The 18,740-nt window shown below is 42.7% G+C and overlaps 1 protein-coding gene across 3 annotated transcripts in view; it reads left to right on the top strand.

Annotated features, from left to right (window-relative positions):
• The first annotated feature begins 8,221 nt into the window (after nucleotides 1-8,221).
• ilrun (inflammation and lipid regulator with UBA-like and NBR1-like domains) overlaps nucleotides 8,222-18,740 on the top strand; it is a 132,314-nt gene continuing 121,795 nt past the window's right edge. For 2 of the 3 annotated variants that reach the window (XM_073030314.1, XM_073030316.1), the window contains exon 1: nucleotides 8,222-8,602. In XM_073030314.1, the coding sequence (XP_072886415.1) occupies nucleotides 8,448-8,602 (155 nt within the window). In that variant the 5' untranslated portion in view covers nucleotides 8,222-8,447. The remainder of the gene's footprint in view (nucleotides 8,603-18,740) is intronic. The other variant, XM_073030317.1, reaches the window with a different exon arrangement.

Below are 18,740 nucleotides of genomic sequence, written 5' to 3'. Positions count from 1 at the left end.
CCTCTTTGATATTATTGGCTAGCTTACCTTCATATGTCATTTTTTCTCTCACAGTTTTTTTAGTTACTTTCTGTTGATTTTTGTAAGCTTCCCAGTCCTCTGACTTCCCACTAATTTTTGCTATATTATTTGCCTTCTCTTTTGCTTTTATGCTGTCTTTGACTTCCTTTGTCGGCCATGGTTGCCTCACCCTCCCTTTAGAATACCTCTTCATCTTTTGGATCCTGTACTTTCTGAATTGCCCCCAGAAACTCCGGCCATTGCTGTTCTGCTGTCATCCCTGCTCGTGTCCCCTTCCAATCAATTTTGGTTAGCTCCTCGCTCATGCCTTTGTCATTCCCTTTATTCCACTGTGACACTGATTATTTCTGACTTTATCTTCTCCCTCTCAAATTGCAGAGTGTATTTTATCATATTATGATCACTGTCTCCAAACGATTCCTTTACCTTAAGTTCCCTAATCAAATCTGGTTCTGTACACACACCCAGTCCTGACACCCGTAAAATGCTGGTGGAACGCAGCAGGCCAGGCAGCATCTATAGGAAGAAGTACAGTCGATGTTCTAGGCCGAGACCCTTCGTCAGGACTAACTGAAATAATAGATAGTAAGAGATTTGAAACTGGGAGGGGGAAATCTGAAACGATAGGAGAAGACAGGAGGGGGAGGGATAAAGCTAAGAGCTGGAAAGTTGATTGGCAAAAGGGATATGGAGCTGGAGAATGGAAAAGATCATGGACCTGAGGCCTAGGGAGAAAGGGGGAGGGGAGCACCAGAGGGAGATGGAGAACAGGCAAGGAGTGATTGTGAAAGGGGTAGAGAGAGAAAAAAAAGGAGAGAGAGAGAGAGAGAGAAAAGGGGGGGGGGCGCGCGCGCGCGTGGAATAAATAAATAAATAAGGGATTGGGTAAGAAGGGAGGGGGGCATTAATGGAGTGATCATTAATGGAGAATGTGTGGAGCAGGTTAAGACCTACAAGTATCTGGGAGTACAGTTAGACGAGAAGCTAGACTGGACTGCCAACACAGATGCCATGTGCAGGAAGGCACAGAGTCGACTGTACTTCCTAAGAAGGTTGGCGTCATTCAATGTCTGTAGTGAGATGCTGAAGATGTTCTATAGGTCAGTTGTGGAGAGCGCCCTCTTCTTTGTGGTGGCGTGTTGGGGAGGAAGCATTAAGAAGAGGGACGCCTCACATCTTAATAAGCTGGTAAGGAAGGCGGGCTCTGTCGTGGGCAAAGTACTGGAGAGTTTAACATCGGTAGCTGAGCGAAGGGCGCTGAGTAGGCTACGGTCAATTATGGATAACTCTGAACATCCTCTACATAGCACCATCCAGAGACAGAGAAGCAGTTTCAGCGACAGGTTACTATCGATGCAATGCTCCTCAGACAGGATGAAGAGGTCAATACTCCCCAATGCCATTAGGCTTTACAATTCTACCGCCAGGACTTAAGAACTTTTTAAAAGCTATTATTAATGCTTTTTGAGATAGTGATTTAGATGCATATCATATTTTTTTTACTGAGTTAAGTATTGTATGTAATCAGTTTTGCTACAACAAGTGTATGGGACATTGGAAAAAAGTTGAATTTCCCCATGGGGATGAATAAAGTATCTATCTATCTATCTATCTAATGGAAGTTAGAGAAGTCAATATTCATGCTATCAGGTTGGAGGCTATCCAGACGGAATATAAGGTGTTGTTCCTCCAACCTGAGTGTGGCTTCATCTTGACAGTAGAGGAGGCCATGGATAGACATACCAGAATGAGAATGGGACGTGGAATTAAAATGTGTGGCAACTGGGAGATCCTGCTTTCTCTGGCAGATAAATGCAGGTGTTCAGCAAAACAGTCTCCCAGTCTGCATTGCGTCTCACCAATATATAAAAGGCCACACCGGGAGCACCGGACGCAGTATACCACACCAGCCGACTCACAGGTGAAGTGTCGCCTCACCTGGAAGGACTGTCTGGGGCCCTGAACGGTGGTGAGGGAGGAAGTGTAAGGGCAGGTGTAGTACTTGTTCCGCTTACAAGGATAAGTGCCAGGAGGGAGATCGGTGGGAAAGGATGGGGGTGACGAATAGAGGGAAAGATGTGCTTGGTGGTGGGATCCCATTGGAGGTGGTGGAAGTTACGGAGAATTATATGTTAGACCCAGAGGCTGGTGGGTGGTAGGTGACGACAAGTGGAACTCTATCCCAAGTGGGGTGATGGGATGATGGGTGAGAGCAGACTGCCTTTCCCTTCATGGGCTCAACCACAAGCTGCTCTAAAAAGCCATCTCGTTGGCATTCTACAAATTCCCTCTCTTGCAACCCAGCACAAAGATGACTTTACCAATCTACCTGCATATTGAAATCTCCCATGACTATCACAACATTGCCCTTATACATATGTTCCATTTCCATTGAAATTTACATCCCACATCCCACTCCCAGCAGGGCCGTTTCAACCTTGCAGTTTCTTAACTCTTCCTGCAAGGATTCTATATCTTCTGATCTTATGTCACCTCTTTCTAAGGATTTGTTTTCATTTTTTTTTAATCAACAGAAGCACTTAACACCTTCTGGCTCCCTGCCTGTCATTTTGATACAAGGTGTATCCTCAGATGTTCAACTCTAACTACGATCTTCCTTTCACCACATCTTAGTGATGCCCACAATGTCATATCTGCCAAGTTATTCTATCTTATTCTGTTCACTTCAGTCCTTTTGCCCCTTGTTACACTTCACCTCATCTCACTGACAGCAATTTTACCCCTTTATCTGCATGTCCTCCTGCAGTCTCACTGCACACTGCATTACTTGTGTAGCAACTGCCCCATTCTCAGCTCCCACCAGCTCAGTTAAAACCCTCCCCACCAGCTCCAGCAAAACCTTTTCAGCATCTTCCCCAAAAGTTGCTGCATTGGTAGATTTAATCAGCAGCAAAGCAGATTGTGACATCGTGCAGATGATGCTCAGAATCAGGTTTATTATTACTGACGTACACTCAGTGGCCACTTTGTTAGGTACACTCGTACAACCGCTCATTAATGCAAATACCTAATCAACCAACAACGTGGCAGCAACTCAAGACTAAAAGAATGCAGACATGGTCAAGAGTTTGAGTTATTGTGCAGACCAAACACCAGAATGGAGAAGAAATGTGATCTAAGTGACTTTGATTGTGGAATGACTTTTGGTCCCAGGTGGGATGGTTTGAGTATCTCAGAAGCTGATCATCTTCTGGGAAGTTCACACACACCATATACAGAGAATGGTGTGCAAAACAAATAGATCCAGTGCATGGCAGTTCTGTAGGTGAAAGCATCTTGTTAACGAGAGAGATCAGAGGAGAATGGTAGGAGTGCTTCCAGCTGACAAGAAGGCGATGGTATCTCCAGTAACCATGTGTTATAACAGCAGTGTGCAGAAGAGTACCTCTGAATACATACTATGTCAAATCTTGAAGTGAATGGGCTACAACTGCAAAAGACCATGAACATGCACTCAGTGGCAAGATTATTCTCCATCATCAAGGTTCCCCACACCCAGGTCATGTTGTCTGCTTGCTGCTGCCATCAGGAAGAAGGTACAGGAGCCACAGGGCTCACACCAGTAGGTTCAGGACCATTTAACACCCCTCTACCTTCAGTCTCCTGATCTAGAAGGGACAACTCCACTTGCCCCATCACTGAACAGTTCCCACAACCTATGGACTCACTTTCAAGAATTCTTCCTATCTTGTTCTCGATATTTATTGCTTATTTATTTATTTATTTATTTTCATATTTGTGCAGTTTGTTGTCTTTAGCACACTGGTTGTCTGCCCTGTTCTGTGGTCTTTATTGATTCTATTATGGTTTATATTATTCTATTCTAATTGTTCTATTGTGATTTATTGAGTATGCCTGCAAGAAAGTTAATCTCAGGGTTGTGTATGGTGACGTGTGTGTACTTTGATAATAAATTTGCTTTGAACGTTTTAACTTTGTTGTTGTTTTATGGCAGCAGTGTAGTGCAATAGATAAAACATACCATAAACTTTAATATGAAAATATTAAATTATATCTGGAAAAAATCAACATATCTGAAATTTATATATTATATTTTTATATATTAGTGCAGAAAAGAGGCCAAAATAGTGAAGTGGTGTCTATTCAGAAATCTGTTGGCAGAAGGGAAGAAGCTGAGATGTTGAGTGTGAGTCCTGACACTCCTGTACTTCCTCTCTGATATTAGTAATGTCCGGGTGCTGAGGCTCCTTCATGACAGATGCCATGTTTTAAGGCATTGCCTTTTGAATTTATCCCCAATGATGGGGAGGTAGAGACAATGACAGAGCTGGCTGAGTTTCCAACCCTCTGCAACTATTTTCCCATTCTTTGCAGTGGAGGCTCCATACCAGATGGTGATGCAACGAGCTAGAATGATCTCCACGGTACATCTGTGGAAATTTGACAGACCAAATCTCCTCAAACTCCTCATGAAATATGGTATACCTTCTTTGTAATTGCATCAGTGTGTTGGGACCAGGATAGATCTACAGTGACATTGGACTCCCGGAACTTGAAACTACTCAGCCTTTCCACTGCTGACCCCTCAATCTCCACTTTCTGAAGTCCACGATCAATTCCTCAGTCTTACTGATCTTGAATGCAAGCTTATTGTTGTGACACCACTTAACTTGCCGAGCTATCTCACTCTTGCGCACATCCTTGTCACCACCTGAGATCCTGCGGACAACAGTTCTGGCACTGGCAAATCGATAGATGGGTTGGCGCTGTGCCTAGCCACATACTTATGGGTGTAGAGAGGGTAGAGCAGTGGTCTAAGCACACATCCTTGAGGTGAACTAGAGTTGATTGTAAGTGAGGAACAGATGTTATTTCTGATCTGTACTGTGGGTCCCCTGATGAGAAGGTCAGGATCCAGTTGTAGAGGAAGCAACAAAGGCCCAGGTTTTGAAGCTTATTGATCAGTACTGAGGGAATGATTGCATTGTAATCAATAAACAGCACCCTGACATAGATATTGCTGTTGTCCAATGGAGAGCCAGTGAGATTGCATCCAATGTAAACTATTGTGGTGGTGACAAAATATAACGGCTCCAGGTCCTTGCTTGGGTAGGAGTTAATTCTAGCTATAATCAACCTCTCAAAACATGTTGGTTATCTCCATTATGTTTTGATCTGTTTCAATGAGATAAGAAGCAAATTTTGTATTTTCCTTTACTCTTAAGAGGCAGCAGTACAGCTTGGAAAATTATCGACTAGAAAAGATTGTCTGTATCCATCAGCTGATGACTGAACTGTTGATTAAGTATGCCATATTCAGTGTGTTATTTACAGATAGGGTTGAGAAAAGCTGAGTGTTGCCTGAAGCATGGTTACTGCTCCTAGAACAATCGCCAACCCGAGAGAGGCTCAGACTTGCCAAAGTGAAGTACTATTTTCTGGGACTCAAGTTTTTGAGCACCAGTAGTTTAATTGGAATGTGGATGAACACAATGAAAGTACTGTCAGAGTTTCTGAAATGGAAGGTTGTTATGTTTCATTGCCCGCTGTATGCTATCCCAGGGCAATCATTTCGAATCTCATTAACAAAGGAAATAAACGTAAAATTGTCAGCTGTTTTTCCTTTTGTATATGGCAGATAAAACAACTATATGAAGCTGTGAAAGTTTTATAGTCTGTGACTAGGTGTGGCTGAGGCAATCTACATGGAATATTGGGACAATATAATCACCCACATATGAAGTGTACTCATGGTGGACTAACAAGTACCCCTGACATTAGCAATTTTGTTTTACCCAAGGAAGTTGGAAATACCTGGGCATGGTTCTTGTGATAGCATGATTAGAGGCATTAAATGAACAAATTTTTCGTGAGAAATGGAAAATGGTTAAATCTTTTGCCTGTGGAAGTAATCTGACATGTGCAGTTATGTTTCTTTTCTGATTTAACTGTTTTGTATTTCATCCAGGTACTTTGAGGCCACTTTCCCCCCCCTCTGACTGGCAGTCTTGCCCATTTCCTGTGTACTAGAATCCCACAGCATTCTTTCTCCTGTCTCTGATGAACACTCCAGTCAACCCTTTCTTTGCTTCAAGACTTCAGTGAAGTTTACCTCTCTGAAGCAGGACATTGAAATGCTGTACATTTCCACAATGAAAACATAAAAATGTGGGGAAAAATCAGCACGTGAAGTTGCATTTGTGGAAAGAGCTGCAGTCAACATTATGGCCCTACTACCATTCATTGGAATATTGACTGTTTCTCTTTCCACAGATGCGGCTTGATCTACTGAGTGTTTCTGGCACTATTGTTTTTTTCCTGATTTTCAGCAACTACACTATTTTATATTTCAGTACATTTTGACATTCCTTTCACGTTTCAGTGATAATTTTTCAAAACTCCTTAGATTCTGGATTAGTTCCTGAGGATTGGAGGGTGGCTAATGTAACCCCACTTTTTAAAAAAGGAGGGAGAGAGAAACCGGGGAATTATAGACTGGTGAGTCTGACATCGGTGGTGGGGAAAATGCTAGAGTCGGTTATCAAAGATGTGATAACAGCACATTTGGAAAGAGGTGAAATCATCGGACAAAGTCAGCATGGATTTGTGAAAGGAAAATCATGTCTGACGAATCTTATATAATTTTTTGAAGATGTAACTAGTAGAGTGGATAGGGGAGAGTCAGTGGATGTGGTATATTTAGATTTTCAAAAGGCTTTTGACAAGGTCCCACACAGGAGATTAGTGTGCAAACTTAAAGCACACGATATTGGGAGTGTGGTATTGATGTGGCTAGAGAATTGGTTGGCAGACAGGAAGCAAAGAGTGGGAGTAAACGGGACCTTTTCAGAATGGCAGGCAGTGACTAGTGGGGTACTGCAAGGCTCAGTGCTGGGACCCCAGTTGTTTACAATATATATTAATGATTTAGACGAGGGAATTAAATGCAGCATCTCCAAGTTTGCGGATGACACGAAGCTGGGCGGCGGTGTTAGCTGTGAGGAGGATGCTAAGAGGATGCAGGGTGACTTGGATAGGTTAGGTGAGTGGGCAAATTCATGGCAGATGCAATTTAATGTGGATAAATGTGAGGTTATCCACTTTGGTTGCAAGAACAGGAAAACAGATTATTATCTGAACGGTGGCCGATTAGGAAAAGGGGAGGTGCAACGAGACCTGGCTGTCATTATACACCAGTTATTGAAGGTGGGCATGCAGGTACAGCAGGCGGTGAAAAAGGCAAATGGTATGTTAGCATTCGTAGCAAAAGGATTTGAGTACAGGAGCAGGGAGGTTCTACTGCAATTGTACAAGGCCTTGGTGAGACCGCACCCAGAGTATTGTGTGCAGTTTTAGTCCCCTAATCTGAGGAAAGACATTCTTGCCATAGAGGGAGTACAAAGAAAGTTCACCAGATTGATTCCTGGGATGGCAGGACTTTCATATGAAGAAAGACTGGTTTGACTAGGCTTATACTCACTGGAATTTGGAAGATTGAGGGGAGATCTTATTGAAATGTATAAAATTCTAAAGGGATTGGACAGGCTAGATGCAGGAAGATTGTTTCCGATGTTGGGGAAGTCCAGAACGAGGGGTCACAGTTTAAGGATAAAGGGGAAGCCTTTTAGGACTGAGATGAGGAAGAACTTCTTCACACAGAGAATGGTGAGTCTGTGGGATTCTCTGCCACAGGAAACAGTTGAGGCTGGTTCATTAGCTATATTTAAGAGGAAGTTAGATATGGCCCTTGTGGCTAAAGGGATCAGGGGGTATGGAGAGAAAGCAGGTACAGGGTTCTGAGTTGGATGATCAGCCATGATCATACTGAATGGTGGTGCAGCCTCGAAGAGCCGAATGGCCTACTCCTGCACCTATTTTCTATGTTTCTACGTTCTTTTAAAAAAGACACCACTGAATATAATATCCACTAAGTTTCAATTGACCTCATCTAAATCTTTATTCTCTGCACAGATGATGCTTCACATTTGCCATGAATTGCTGTTTTGCTTTTAATTTGCACATACAACAATCCTTAACCTATAGAAGCCTTCTTGGAGTTTTGAACCACGCACCGACGAACAATTCATTGCCCCTTTCTGTAATCTCTTCCCCACACTATTATTTGTTCAGAGATGGGGCCAGGCCGCCACCAGTGACGCCATGGGCGAGTGTGACGTCAGAGTAAGGTGACGCGCGGCGAGTGAGTGTGACTGGTGGGGAGGGCCGGGTGCGCATGCGTATGGCCGGCCAGAGGGGGACGGGACGGGACGGGACGGTGTTATTGCAGCGGACGCCTCCGGAACGCGGCAGCGACAATGTTTGAGGGGTAGGCCTTGGTCGAGAGGGACACGTCACTGCGCACCCGTTTACAGCGAGCTGAGCGGGGGGGCCCCCACCGGCGGCACTTTCAGGGGCGAGAGCAGAGAGACCGATAAAGAAACGCAATGGACGTGGATATGGACTTAGATCAGGACCTGATGCAGAAATTCAGCTGCATGGGAACCACAGATAAGGATGTGCTGATCTCCGAGTTCCAGAGGCTACTGGGTTTCCAGCTCAACCCCGCCGGCTGCGCGTTCTTCCTGGACATGACCAATTGGTAAGTCACAGGCCTCTCCAGGCCCTTCCTGCCTCCTCCCCTTGCCTTTGATAGGCCAGAAGCGCTGATTCCGGGCCTAATGTTGTGCGTCTTTCCGCGGATTACATAAGCGGTATCAGGAGGAGGGATGACGCTCTCATCCACTCCTACCTCCGTTACCTTAGCGGTGATTCCTAGAGGTTCGGGGAAGGGCCTCTGTCCCGACCTTCTGCAATTGTGCGCTGAGCGGCTTGGTAAACTGGCTGATCTGTCTATTCGAGTCGAGTCATTTTGCAGCTTCACCAAAGTTGTCTGCTTCGGTGATGCGATCACTTTCGAGCAATTCATTTGCTGTTTCTAAAAGGTGTTCCTGTAGGAAACCTATATTTCCGCGTTTAGTCATGGCTATGAAATTTAGGAGACGTAAGCAATTTCTTTGAACGTTACAATTAGTTTTTTTTCCCCAAAAAATTTGAGGTGAGTCGTATCTTGTAACTATTAATTTTTCAAAAAATAATCGTAGTAGAATTCTAGAAATCTGTTTAGGTTAGATAAAGGTAATGAACTGATAGGGCAACAACATCACCTTCCTCGTTTTTGAGCTGTGATTACATTACAGTTGAGTTGTACATTGTAAGTTTATTTGACATATTCTGAATTTTCTTTAGTAGTTTATATGTACTTATACGTACAGTAGTTTTTGTGTACTTTCATTTCAGTAGTTTTTGAGAGTTTTTGTATTTGTGCAGAAATACCATGACAGTTGATTCTGTTTGCATTTCCATTAGGTGTGTGTGATTTCTATACAAAACAAAAACTGCAAAAGGTCTATTAATGATACCATCTACTTCATTTCTTAACTACAATATTATACAAAATTATAATACAATTATTAATGTTCTCAAGAAATAGTTTGTGATGCTTTAAGGATGATGTAGAAATGCATGCACCATTTTGTAGGTAAGTCTTTGCATGATGGAGAAACTTGAAATGGGTGTGTTACTTCTAAAGTACAGAATTCATTTCATCTAGTCATTTAAGGTTTAATTCTTGCTTTACACGTTAATTTCACAATTGACCTCTGAATAAGATTCTATAAATATAATTGAGGAATGTAGGCATTTATATTTTTAAATGCGTTAATGATTTAAGTGATCATATTGGACCAAATGAACTGTTCTTCTATTTCAAAAATGGATCAGTGTGCAATTACATTTGGAAAAATGAGGATTCCTAGAATATACCTGGCAATAAAAATTGTAATGAAGGCTTGAAATAGTTACTGTGAACCAGGAAATGGCTGAATTTATAAGTACTGTCTGTGTAATTTCAGTTCATCATGACTCTCCCAACACCTCACTTCCTGACATTACATGCACTAGGTTACCAACTTCAAGGACCAGTCAAGCAGCATTTCAGTTACGGAAATATGGGATGCTAGGTTACCAAAAAAACTTTGGGCATTGTGGACATGTGCAATCACTAAATGCAGTTCATGCTTTGAAACAGATTGAGTTGAAGTTACAAGCTGAGCTGCAGTGGTGCTGTGGTATGAGTTTTTCCAGATTACTGCAATGGTTACAGGTCTAAACTGAGCAGTTTGAAGTTAGGGTCAAGATGTTGTTCTCAAAGATCACAGTAACAGTCCAGTGACCAGAGATTCAGGTCAACCAGCAATGATAAATACTAATATTTAACTTCAGTATTTATTTATTTATTTATTTATTCATTCATTCATAGAAAGTCGCTGTCAGTGGCCAAATCAAATGTTCAGTGATTTCCCCCATTTGATTTGAGGGTTTGTGGTGAGTCATCTTACTTGAAATATTGTGAAGACATTCCACACTTAGGGTATTGAAAGCGGAGCGGCAGTACAGTAATTTTATAAGGGAATCTTATTGGTGGAGCACTTGAAGATTATAATTGGAATCTGGTGCAGTTTGTGCTGTAGACGGGCACTTGTGCCAATGGCAAGGAATTAATAAATTTCATTCATTGGGATTTAGATTACTTAAAATGCTTTGTTTTAAATTGTATTGACTGGTGTAGGACCACAGGCTGTGCAGATGTGTGCATTTCTAACTTGTAATGAGCTCAGTTTTAAGATTACAATCATAAGGGGAGGATATTGTCATTGTTCACTGCAATGATTTCAGAAATCGTGTATTTCTAAAATGTGGGTTTTAAAACTACTTGTGTAAACTTGGGTCAGGCTTTTGGTCTTGCTACCAAGTGTGATTGCTTTATTCATCAAAGTATAGTTCTGCGTAAACATACAACAACTGTGCATCAGAATGAGCATTCTTCACATGCAGCAATGTGGTAATGCATGTTTCTGAACTGTCCCAGTTTCGGTTTCACTTTTACACTTTCTCATTCAGAACATTGAGGTAATTGTACTGTCATTTTACCACGAAATACGTTTTTAATGTTTGCCTTTTCAAATTTGATGGACCTGTGCATCCAGAAACATGCTGCTGGTACTTCATTTGTTGGAGTGGGACAATCTAATACAGTCACTTGTTGAGTGTACATTTGTCTTTTAATAATTGTGCTGTATTTTCAACACCCTGATCTTTTTGCCGTTAGGAATATTTGGAGCTATATTTGACCACAGATCATGGTTCCGACTTTTCTACACTGAGCGAAATGGGATGTGAGGCTGGGGGCAGTTATGAGCAGCAAGCTTAAAACAAAACATACCAGCAAGCTTCTTTAGTTCAAAAAAATTAACATTAAAATAATATACATTAAAATACATGACACAACAATGGCACACTTAAACACTTGCTTATTTGTGGATCACACCACTTTTTCTGCTAATTTCTGGGCAAAGGACTGACTCCCTTTCCAGTGATTTGGATTCTGATCCCACATTTGGTGTATGCATTGCTGACATTGGATTGGAGAGGTGGATTTCTTTGCAAAACTTGAAAACAGCACCAGAAAACAAGCAAAAAGAAACACCAAACAACAAACAAACTTCTGGTGGAACTCAGCGAGCATTGACAATTCTTTTTTTCCTACTCAACCAGTTAGACTTGTGAATTCATTGAGCATTTTGTGTAGTTTCAGATTGTGGCGTCTGTAGTCAGTATGGCTCTTCCTTTGGATCCCGTTGGGATTCCAGAAACGGAGCAGAGTAACAAATTATTACATCTGCCATTCATTGTTTTAGACCTTGATCAAATCTGAGGATTTCACATTGGTGGAGCTTTGAATGTAAATTAGTATAGCATCACGCAGAGAAACTTTAATATTCTTAAAATCTGAGATCCCAAATTCATTACAAGTTTTCTACTTACAGAACAGTAGATGGGAAAATATCTTCTGATGAAGTCTTCATGTTTAGGCTATTGTGGATTGCCCTCAAATTACTTTGTTTTAATTGGATAGATTGATTTTTGCTCAAACTGATGGCCCCGACCCCTCTCGTTCAATTGTTTTAGATTTTAGTATTGTTGGATTCCGGATTTTAAATCCAAGATTCTTTTAGAAGTCAGGAACAAGACATAAAACCTGTTGCTTCATACAACACACGCAAAATGCTGGTGGAACACAGCAGGCCAGGCAGCAACTATAGGGAGAAGCACTGTTGACGTTTCGGGCCGAGACCCTTCGTCAGGACTAACTGAAAGGAAAGATAGTAAGAGATTTGAAAGTAGGAGGGGGAGGGGGAAATGCAAAATGATAGAAGACCAGAGGGGGTGGGATGAAGCTAAGAGCTGGAAAGGTGATTGGCAAAAGTGATACAGAGCTGGAGAAGGGAAAGGATCATGGGACAGGAGGCCGAGGGAGAAAGAAAGGGGGAGGGGAGCACCAGAGGGAGATGGAGAACAGGCAGTGTGATGGGCAGAGAGAGAAAAAAAACAAACAACTAAATATGTCAGGGATGGGGTAAGACGGGGAGGAGGGGCATTAACAGAAGTTAGAGAAGTCAATGTTCATGCCATCAGGTTGGAGGCTACCCAGCCGGTATATAAGGTGTTGTTCCTCCAACCTGAGTGTGGCTTCATCTTGACAGTAGAGGAGGCCGTAGATAGACATATCAGAATGGGAATGGGACGAGGAATTAAAATGTGTGGCAACTGGGAGATCCTGCTTTCTCTGGCGGACAGAGCGTAGGTGTTCGGTGAAACGGTCTCCCAGTCTGCGTCGGGTCTCACCAATATATAAAAGGCCACACCGGGAGTACCAGACGCAGTATACCACACCACCCGACTCACCTGGAAGGATTGTCTGGGGCCCTGAATGGTGTTGAGGGAGGAAGTGTAAGGGCAGGTGTAGCACTTGTTCCGTTTACAAGGGTAAGTGCCAGGAGGGAGATCGGTGGGAAGGGATGGGGGGGATGAGTGGACAAGGGAGTTGCTTAGGGAGTGATCCCTGCGGAAGGCAGAAAGGGGGGTGAGGGAAAGATGTGCTTGGTAGTGGAATCCCGTTGGAGGTGGTGGAAGTTACGGAGAATTATACGTTGGACTGGGAGGCTGGTGGAGTGGTAGGTGAGGACAAGGGGAACCCTATCCCGAGTGGGGTGGCGGGCGGATGGGGTGAGGGCAGATGTGTGGGAAATTGGAGAGATGCGTTTGAGAGCAGAGTTGGTGGAAGAAGGGAAGCCCCTTCTGTTAAAAAAGGAAGACATCTCCTTTGTCCTGGAATGAAAAGCCTCATCCTGAGAGCAGATGCGGCGGAGACGGAGGAATTGTGAGAAGGGGATAGCATTTTTGCAAGAGACAAGGTGGGAAGAGGAATAGTCCAGGTAGCTTTGAGAGTCTGTAGGCTTATAGTAGATACCAGTGGATAGGCCGTCTCCAGAGATGGAGACAGAAAGATCAAGAAAGGGGAGGGAGGTGTCAGAAATGGACCATGTAAATTTGAGGGCAGGGTGAAAGTTGGAGGCAAAGTTAATGAAGTCAACGAGCTCAGCATGCGTTCAGGAGGCAGCGCCAATGCAGTCGTCGATGTAGTGAAGGAAAAGAGGGGGACAGATACCCGTATAGAGTTGGAACATGGACTGTTCCACAAAGCCAACAAAAAGGCAGGCATAACTAGGACCCATGCGGGTACCCATGGCTACACCCTTGGTTTGGAGGAAGTGGGAGGAACCAAAGGAGAAATTATTGAGAGTAAGAATTAATTCTGCTATACTGAGGAGAGTGGTGGTAGAGGGGAATTGATTAGGTCTGGAATCCAAAAAGAAGTGAAGAGCTTTGAGACCTTCCTGGTGGGGGATGGAGATATATAGGGACTGGACATCTGTGGTGAAAATAAGGCGGTGGGGATCAGGGAACTTAAAATCATTGAAAAAATTCAAAGCGTGAGAAGTGTCACGAACATAGGTGGGAAGAGATTGGACAAGGGGGGATAAAACAGTGTCGAGGTATGCAGAAATGAGTTCAGTGGGGCAGGAGCAAGCTGAGACAATGGGTCTACCTGGACAGGCAGGTTTGTGGATCTTGGGTAGGAGGTAGAAACGGGAAGTGCAGGGTGTGGGAACTATGAGGTTGGTGGCAGTGGATGGGAGATCCCCAGAGCTAATAAGGTTGGTGATGGTATTGGAGACAATGGCCTGGTGCTCCTTAGTGGGGTCATGATCAAGGGGTAAATAAGAGGAGGTATCAGAGAGTTGTTGCTGTGCCTTGGCCAGGTAGAGGTCAGTACGCCAGACTACAACAGCTCCCCCCTTATCAGCGGGTTTTATAGTGAGGTTGGGATTGGTGCGGAGGGAGCGGAGAGCAGAGCGTTCGGAAGGAGTGAGGTTGGAATTGGAACAGGGTGTGGTGAAGTCAAGACGGTTGATGTCCCGTCGGCAATTAGCAATAAAGAGATCCAGAGCAGGCAGAAGACCAGAGTGGAGTGTCCATGAAGAGGAGGAAGGTTGAAGACGGGAGAAGGAGTCATCGGTGGGGGTAGGAGAGTCCTTGTCAAAGAAGTAAGCTCGGAGACAGAGCCAGCAGAAGATGAGTTCAGCGTCATGGCATACGCGGAACTTGCTGAAGTGTGGGCGAAGGAGGACAAAGGTGAGGCTCTTACTGAGGACAGAGCGCTCTGCCTCAGAGAATTGAAGGTCGAGGGAATGGTAAAGACCCGGCACAGATGAGAGATGGGATCGGGGTGGGGGGGGGGGGGTGGAGGGAGTCTGGTAGTATCAGTGGAGAGGGAAGGGTTGGGGTGAGAGGAAGATGGAGCCTCTGAGGGCCCAGGAGCTGACGATGGAATCCGAGGTAGAGGGGATTGCAGATTGGTGGGGGAAACGGGAGATGTTTTTTCTCTCTCTCTCTGCCCATCACTCTGCCTGTTCTCCATCTCCCTCTGGTGCTCCCATCCCACTTTCTTTCTTCCTAGGCCTCCCTTCCCATGATCCTTTTCCTTCTCCAGCTCTGTATCTCTTTAGCCAATCACCTTTCCAGCTCTTAGCTTCATCCCACCCCCTCTGGTCTTCTATCATTTCGCATTTCCCTTTCCCCCTCCTACTTTCAAATCTCTTACTATCTTTCCTTTCAGTTAGTCCTGACGAAGGGTCTCGGCCCGAAATGTCAACAGTGCTTCTCCCTATAGATGCTGCCTAGCCTGCTGTGTTTCACCAGCATTTTGTGTGTGTTGTTTGAATTTCCAGCATCTGCAGATTTCCTTGTGAGTGACCTGTTGCTTCATGATCATTTTATTAAGAGTTGATAGAATAAAGAGAATAGAATAGTGACAGGGGTCACTGCTGCTTGAAGAGAAGAAACTAAAGATGGTGCTGAGAGTAAAGCAGTTGCTTTATACTCGGGTATGAGAAATGCCATTCAAATCTGCAGATGAGACAAACAATTATAAAATACTTATTCAATACTGCAGTTAAAATTAACCAATAAAAAAACACTTATTCACTTAATTACAGAGAAGCTATCAGAATTATATTCTGTATAGTCACCATAGGCGTATTAAACTGCTATGCATACAAAGTCTACTTAAAATACAAGCAGATAATTGTTAAACTGCAAAGGAAGTGCCAATTCAAATTAAACAGTCAGATCCAACAATCCCTCCTTTGATTCTAAATCACACGTTTAGAATAAATACGTCTGAATTAAGTAATCAAAAAACATACTTGGGTTGTGAAATAACAAAGAGTGCATGTATCCTTCAAAATATTCATAATAGTATCATGGCTAGGCAGATTAGTAGGCACATTTCCATGGGTTTGAACTATTCTGTCCATAAGACCATAAGATGTAGGAGCAGAAGTAGGCCATTCAGCCCATCGAGACTGAATCCAATGGGCTTCATGGGCTGATCCAATTTTTCCAGTCATCTCCACTCCCTTGCCTTCACACCATACCCTTTGATGCTCTGGCTAATCAGAACCTATCTATCTCTGCCTTAAATACACCCAATGGCTTGGTCTCCACAGTCGCTGGTGGCAACAAATTCCACTGATTTACCACCCTCTGACTAAAGTAATTTCTCTGCATTTCTGTTCTAAATAAACATACTTCAATCCTGAAATCGTGCCTTATTCTAGAATCCCCTACCATGGGAAATAACTTCGCCATATCTAATCTGTTCAGGCCTTTTAACATTCAGAATCTTTCTGTGAGATCCCCCCTCATTCTCCTGAATTCCAGGGAATACAACCCAAGAGCTGCCAGACATTCCTCATACGGTAATCCTTTCATTCCTGGAATCATTCTTGTGAATCTTCTCTGAACCCTCTCCAATGTCATTTTAGAAAGGATATACTAAGGAGCCCAAGACTGCACACAATACTTCCAAGTGTGGTCTCACGAGTGTCTTACTGAGCCTCAACATCGCATCCCTGCTATTATTCCCTCTAGAAATGAATGCCAACATTGCATTCACCTTCTTCACAACCGACTCAACCTTTAGGGTATCTTGCACAAGGACTCCCAAATCTCTTTGCATCTCTGCACTTTGAATTCTCTCACTATCTAAATAATAGTCTGCCCATTTATTTCTTCCAGCAGAGTGCATGACCATACATTTTTCCAATATTGTATTTCATTTGCCACTTCTTTGCCCATTCCCCTAAACTATCTAAGTCTCTCTGCAGGGTCTCAGTTTCCTCAACACTACCCCCTTTTTTTTCTATCTTTTTATCATTGGCAAATTTAGCCACAAATCCATTAATACCCTAGTCCAAATCATTGACGTACATGGTAAAAAGCAGCGGTCCCAACACCGACCCCTGTGGAACTCTTTAAACAAGAAAAAATGTAAATTATGATGAGGCATATTAGTGTGAATAGTATGACACATAATATTCAGTAACTTTGGCTTCTGAGACTTAATGAATTCAACCAAAGAAATCATGTCCATCAATTGATGTATTTTAGCTGCTGTTTTACAAATATGATCAGCTAAATTGGTTCTGTCTTCAGATTCTTAAGGTATTTACGTACTTGCCTATAACTGCATATGTTGCCCCGTCAACTGCTAAGAGAAGATCTAATGCTATATGATTTTGAAGAACCATCTTGTGCCTGGCGACTATTTTGGTGTTCCTTTCTCCGAGGCATCAGCTAAGTCAGTGCTTACCCTTTCTAAAGCTGCAGCAACATTTTTAATCGCTTATGCTCTTTGCAACTTCAATAAAATGGGAATAATGCTCCTCCTGAAATGTTAAATTCTTGACTCTGGATGTAAAGCTAAAGTCTGTGTAAGTCTCATAGCAGGAAAGACATACCCTAATCACAAGATCCTATCTTGTTTTGTAGAAGATAAGCCCCATTCAGTCACATCCAGTATATCTTGCTGTGCAAGTGACAGTGGCCTTCGTTCCTGGACTAGGTTCCACCCACCCATCTTGAAAACTTGTCTATGATTACCAGCATGTCTGAGTATTCTTGACACTTCAGTAAAGAAATGCCTATTTGTAGATGTAAAAGTAGACCAGGTAGGGTGGGAGCACTTAATTGCAGTAGCTCCAGATTTGTTTTCTTCCATGTCTTGTATCTTTATAAACTTGAAAATATCGTGGGTTGTCAGCTTGAAGTTTCGATTGACTTTTAACACCTTTATTGTGAATGATAGATAGATAGATACTTTATTCATCCCCATGGGGAAATTCAACTTTTTTTTCCAATGTCCCATACACTTGTTGTAGCAAAACTAATGGTGATTCATTTTGCAAAGAAAGAACTTAAAAATGTACATTTTACCAAATGGTCAATATCTGTAACTGATAAGCTAATTCTGTATAAAAATAGCAGCTTTCTGTCCTGGCTTCAGAACTGTGTGGGTGACAGGGGCCATGCTGTTCTCCTTCTGCACAAGCAAAATGAAAAGAATGCTTGAGTCACAAGAGTGCATGTGTTCTGGGTCAGTTATTTTAGTTATTTTATTATTATTTCATTATCGGTGATGACAAGTCGCCCCGGTTACTTGTCAGTGTTGCTAATTGCTGAATGAGTCTTGACTGTGTTGCATGGAATATGTGACAAATGAATTTCACTCTGGGTAGACGATGTAAGACAATGAAAAACTAGTTATGTTTGCCTTCAGCTGATCAACCCATGCGAAAAATTACTTGGTCTTTTGTATTTGAGTGAAGGGAATGCAAACTGAATCTATGGAAAATGTTACTGGAATTCGAGATTGAAGTGTTTGAAAATGTCTGTGAAAACATCACTTTGAATGGAACATGGAATAGTTTTTGAAGAATTAATTTGACTAATCCTGCATCGTCACCTTAATTCAACAGTAGCTGAATTGATTTCCATTTTAGAAGATCTTTACTTCATAGTAAATGCTTTTTTCTTAGTGATGTGAAGACCTAATTTTAGTATTTTTATTTTGGGGAGTGAGTAAATGTCAAGGCCATTGTTGGAAGTGTAGCAGTTAGTGCTTTGCTCTACAGCACTAGCAAGCAGCAGCAGGATTCAATTCCTGTTGGGGTCTCTGAGGAGCTTGTGTTCTCCTTGTTGCTGTGTGAGATTCCTCCTGGTGTTCTGGTTGCCTCCCATATTCCAAAGATGTATGCGCTAAGATCAGTTAGTAAAGTGAAATACGTTGTTTGCATTAAATCAAATCAACTTTTGCTGATACAACTTGATGCAAACAATGCATTTCACTACATCTTTCGATATACATTTGACAAAGAATCTTTATGAAGGTCTGTATCTTTACTTGTATCGTTACTTGCTGGTGAGAAAAAATT

Source organism: Hemitrygon akajei, chromosome 27, assembly GCF_048418815.1.
Source record: "Hemitrygon akajei chromosome 27, sHemAka1.3, whole genome shotgun sequence".
NCBI lineage: Eukaryota > Metazoa > Chordata > Chondrichthyes > Myliobatiformes > Dasyatidae > Hemitrygon > Hemitrygon akajei.
This window is presented reverse-complemented; position numbering and strand designations above follow the sequence as displayed.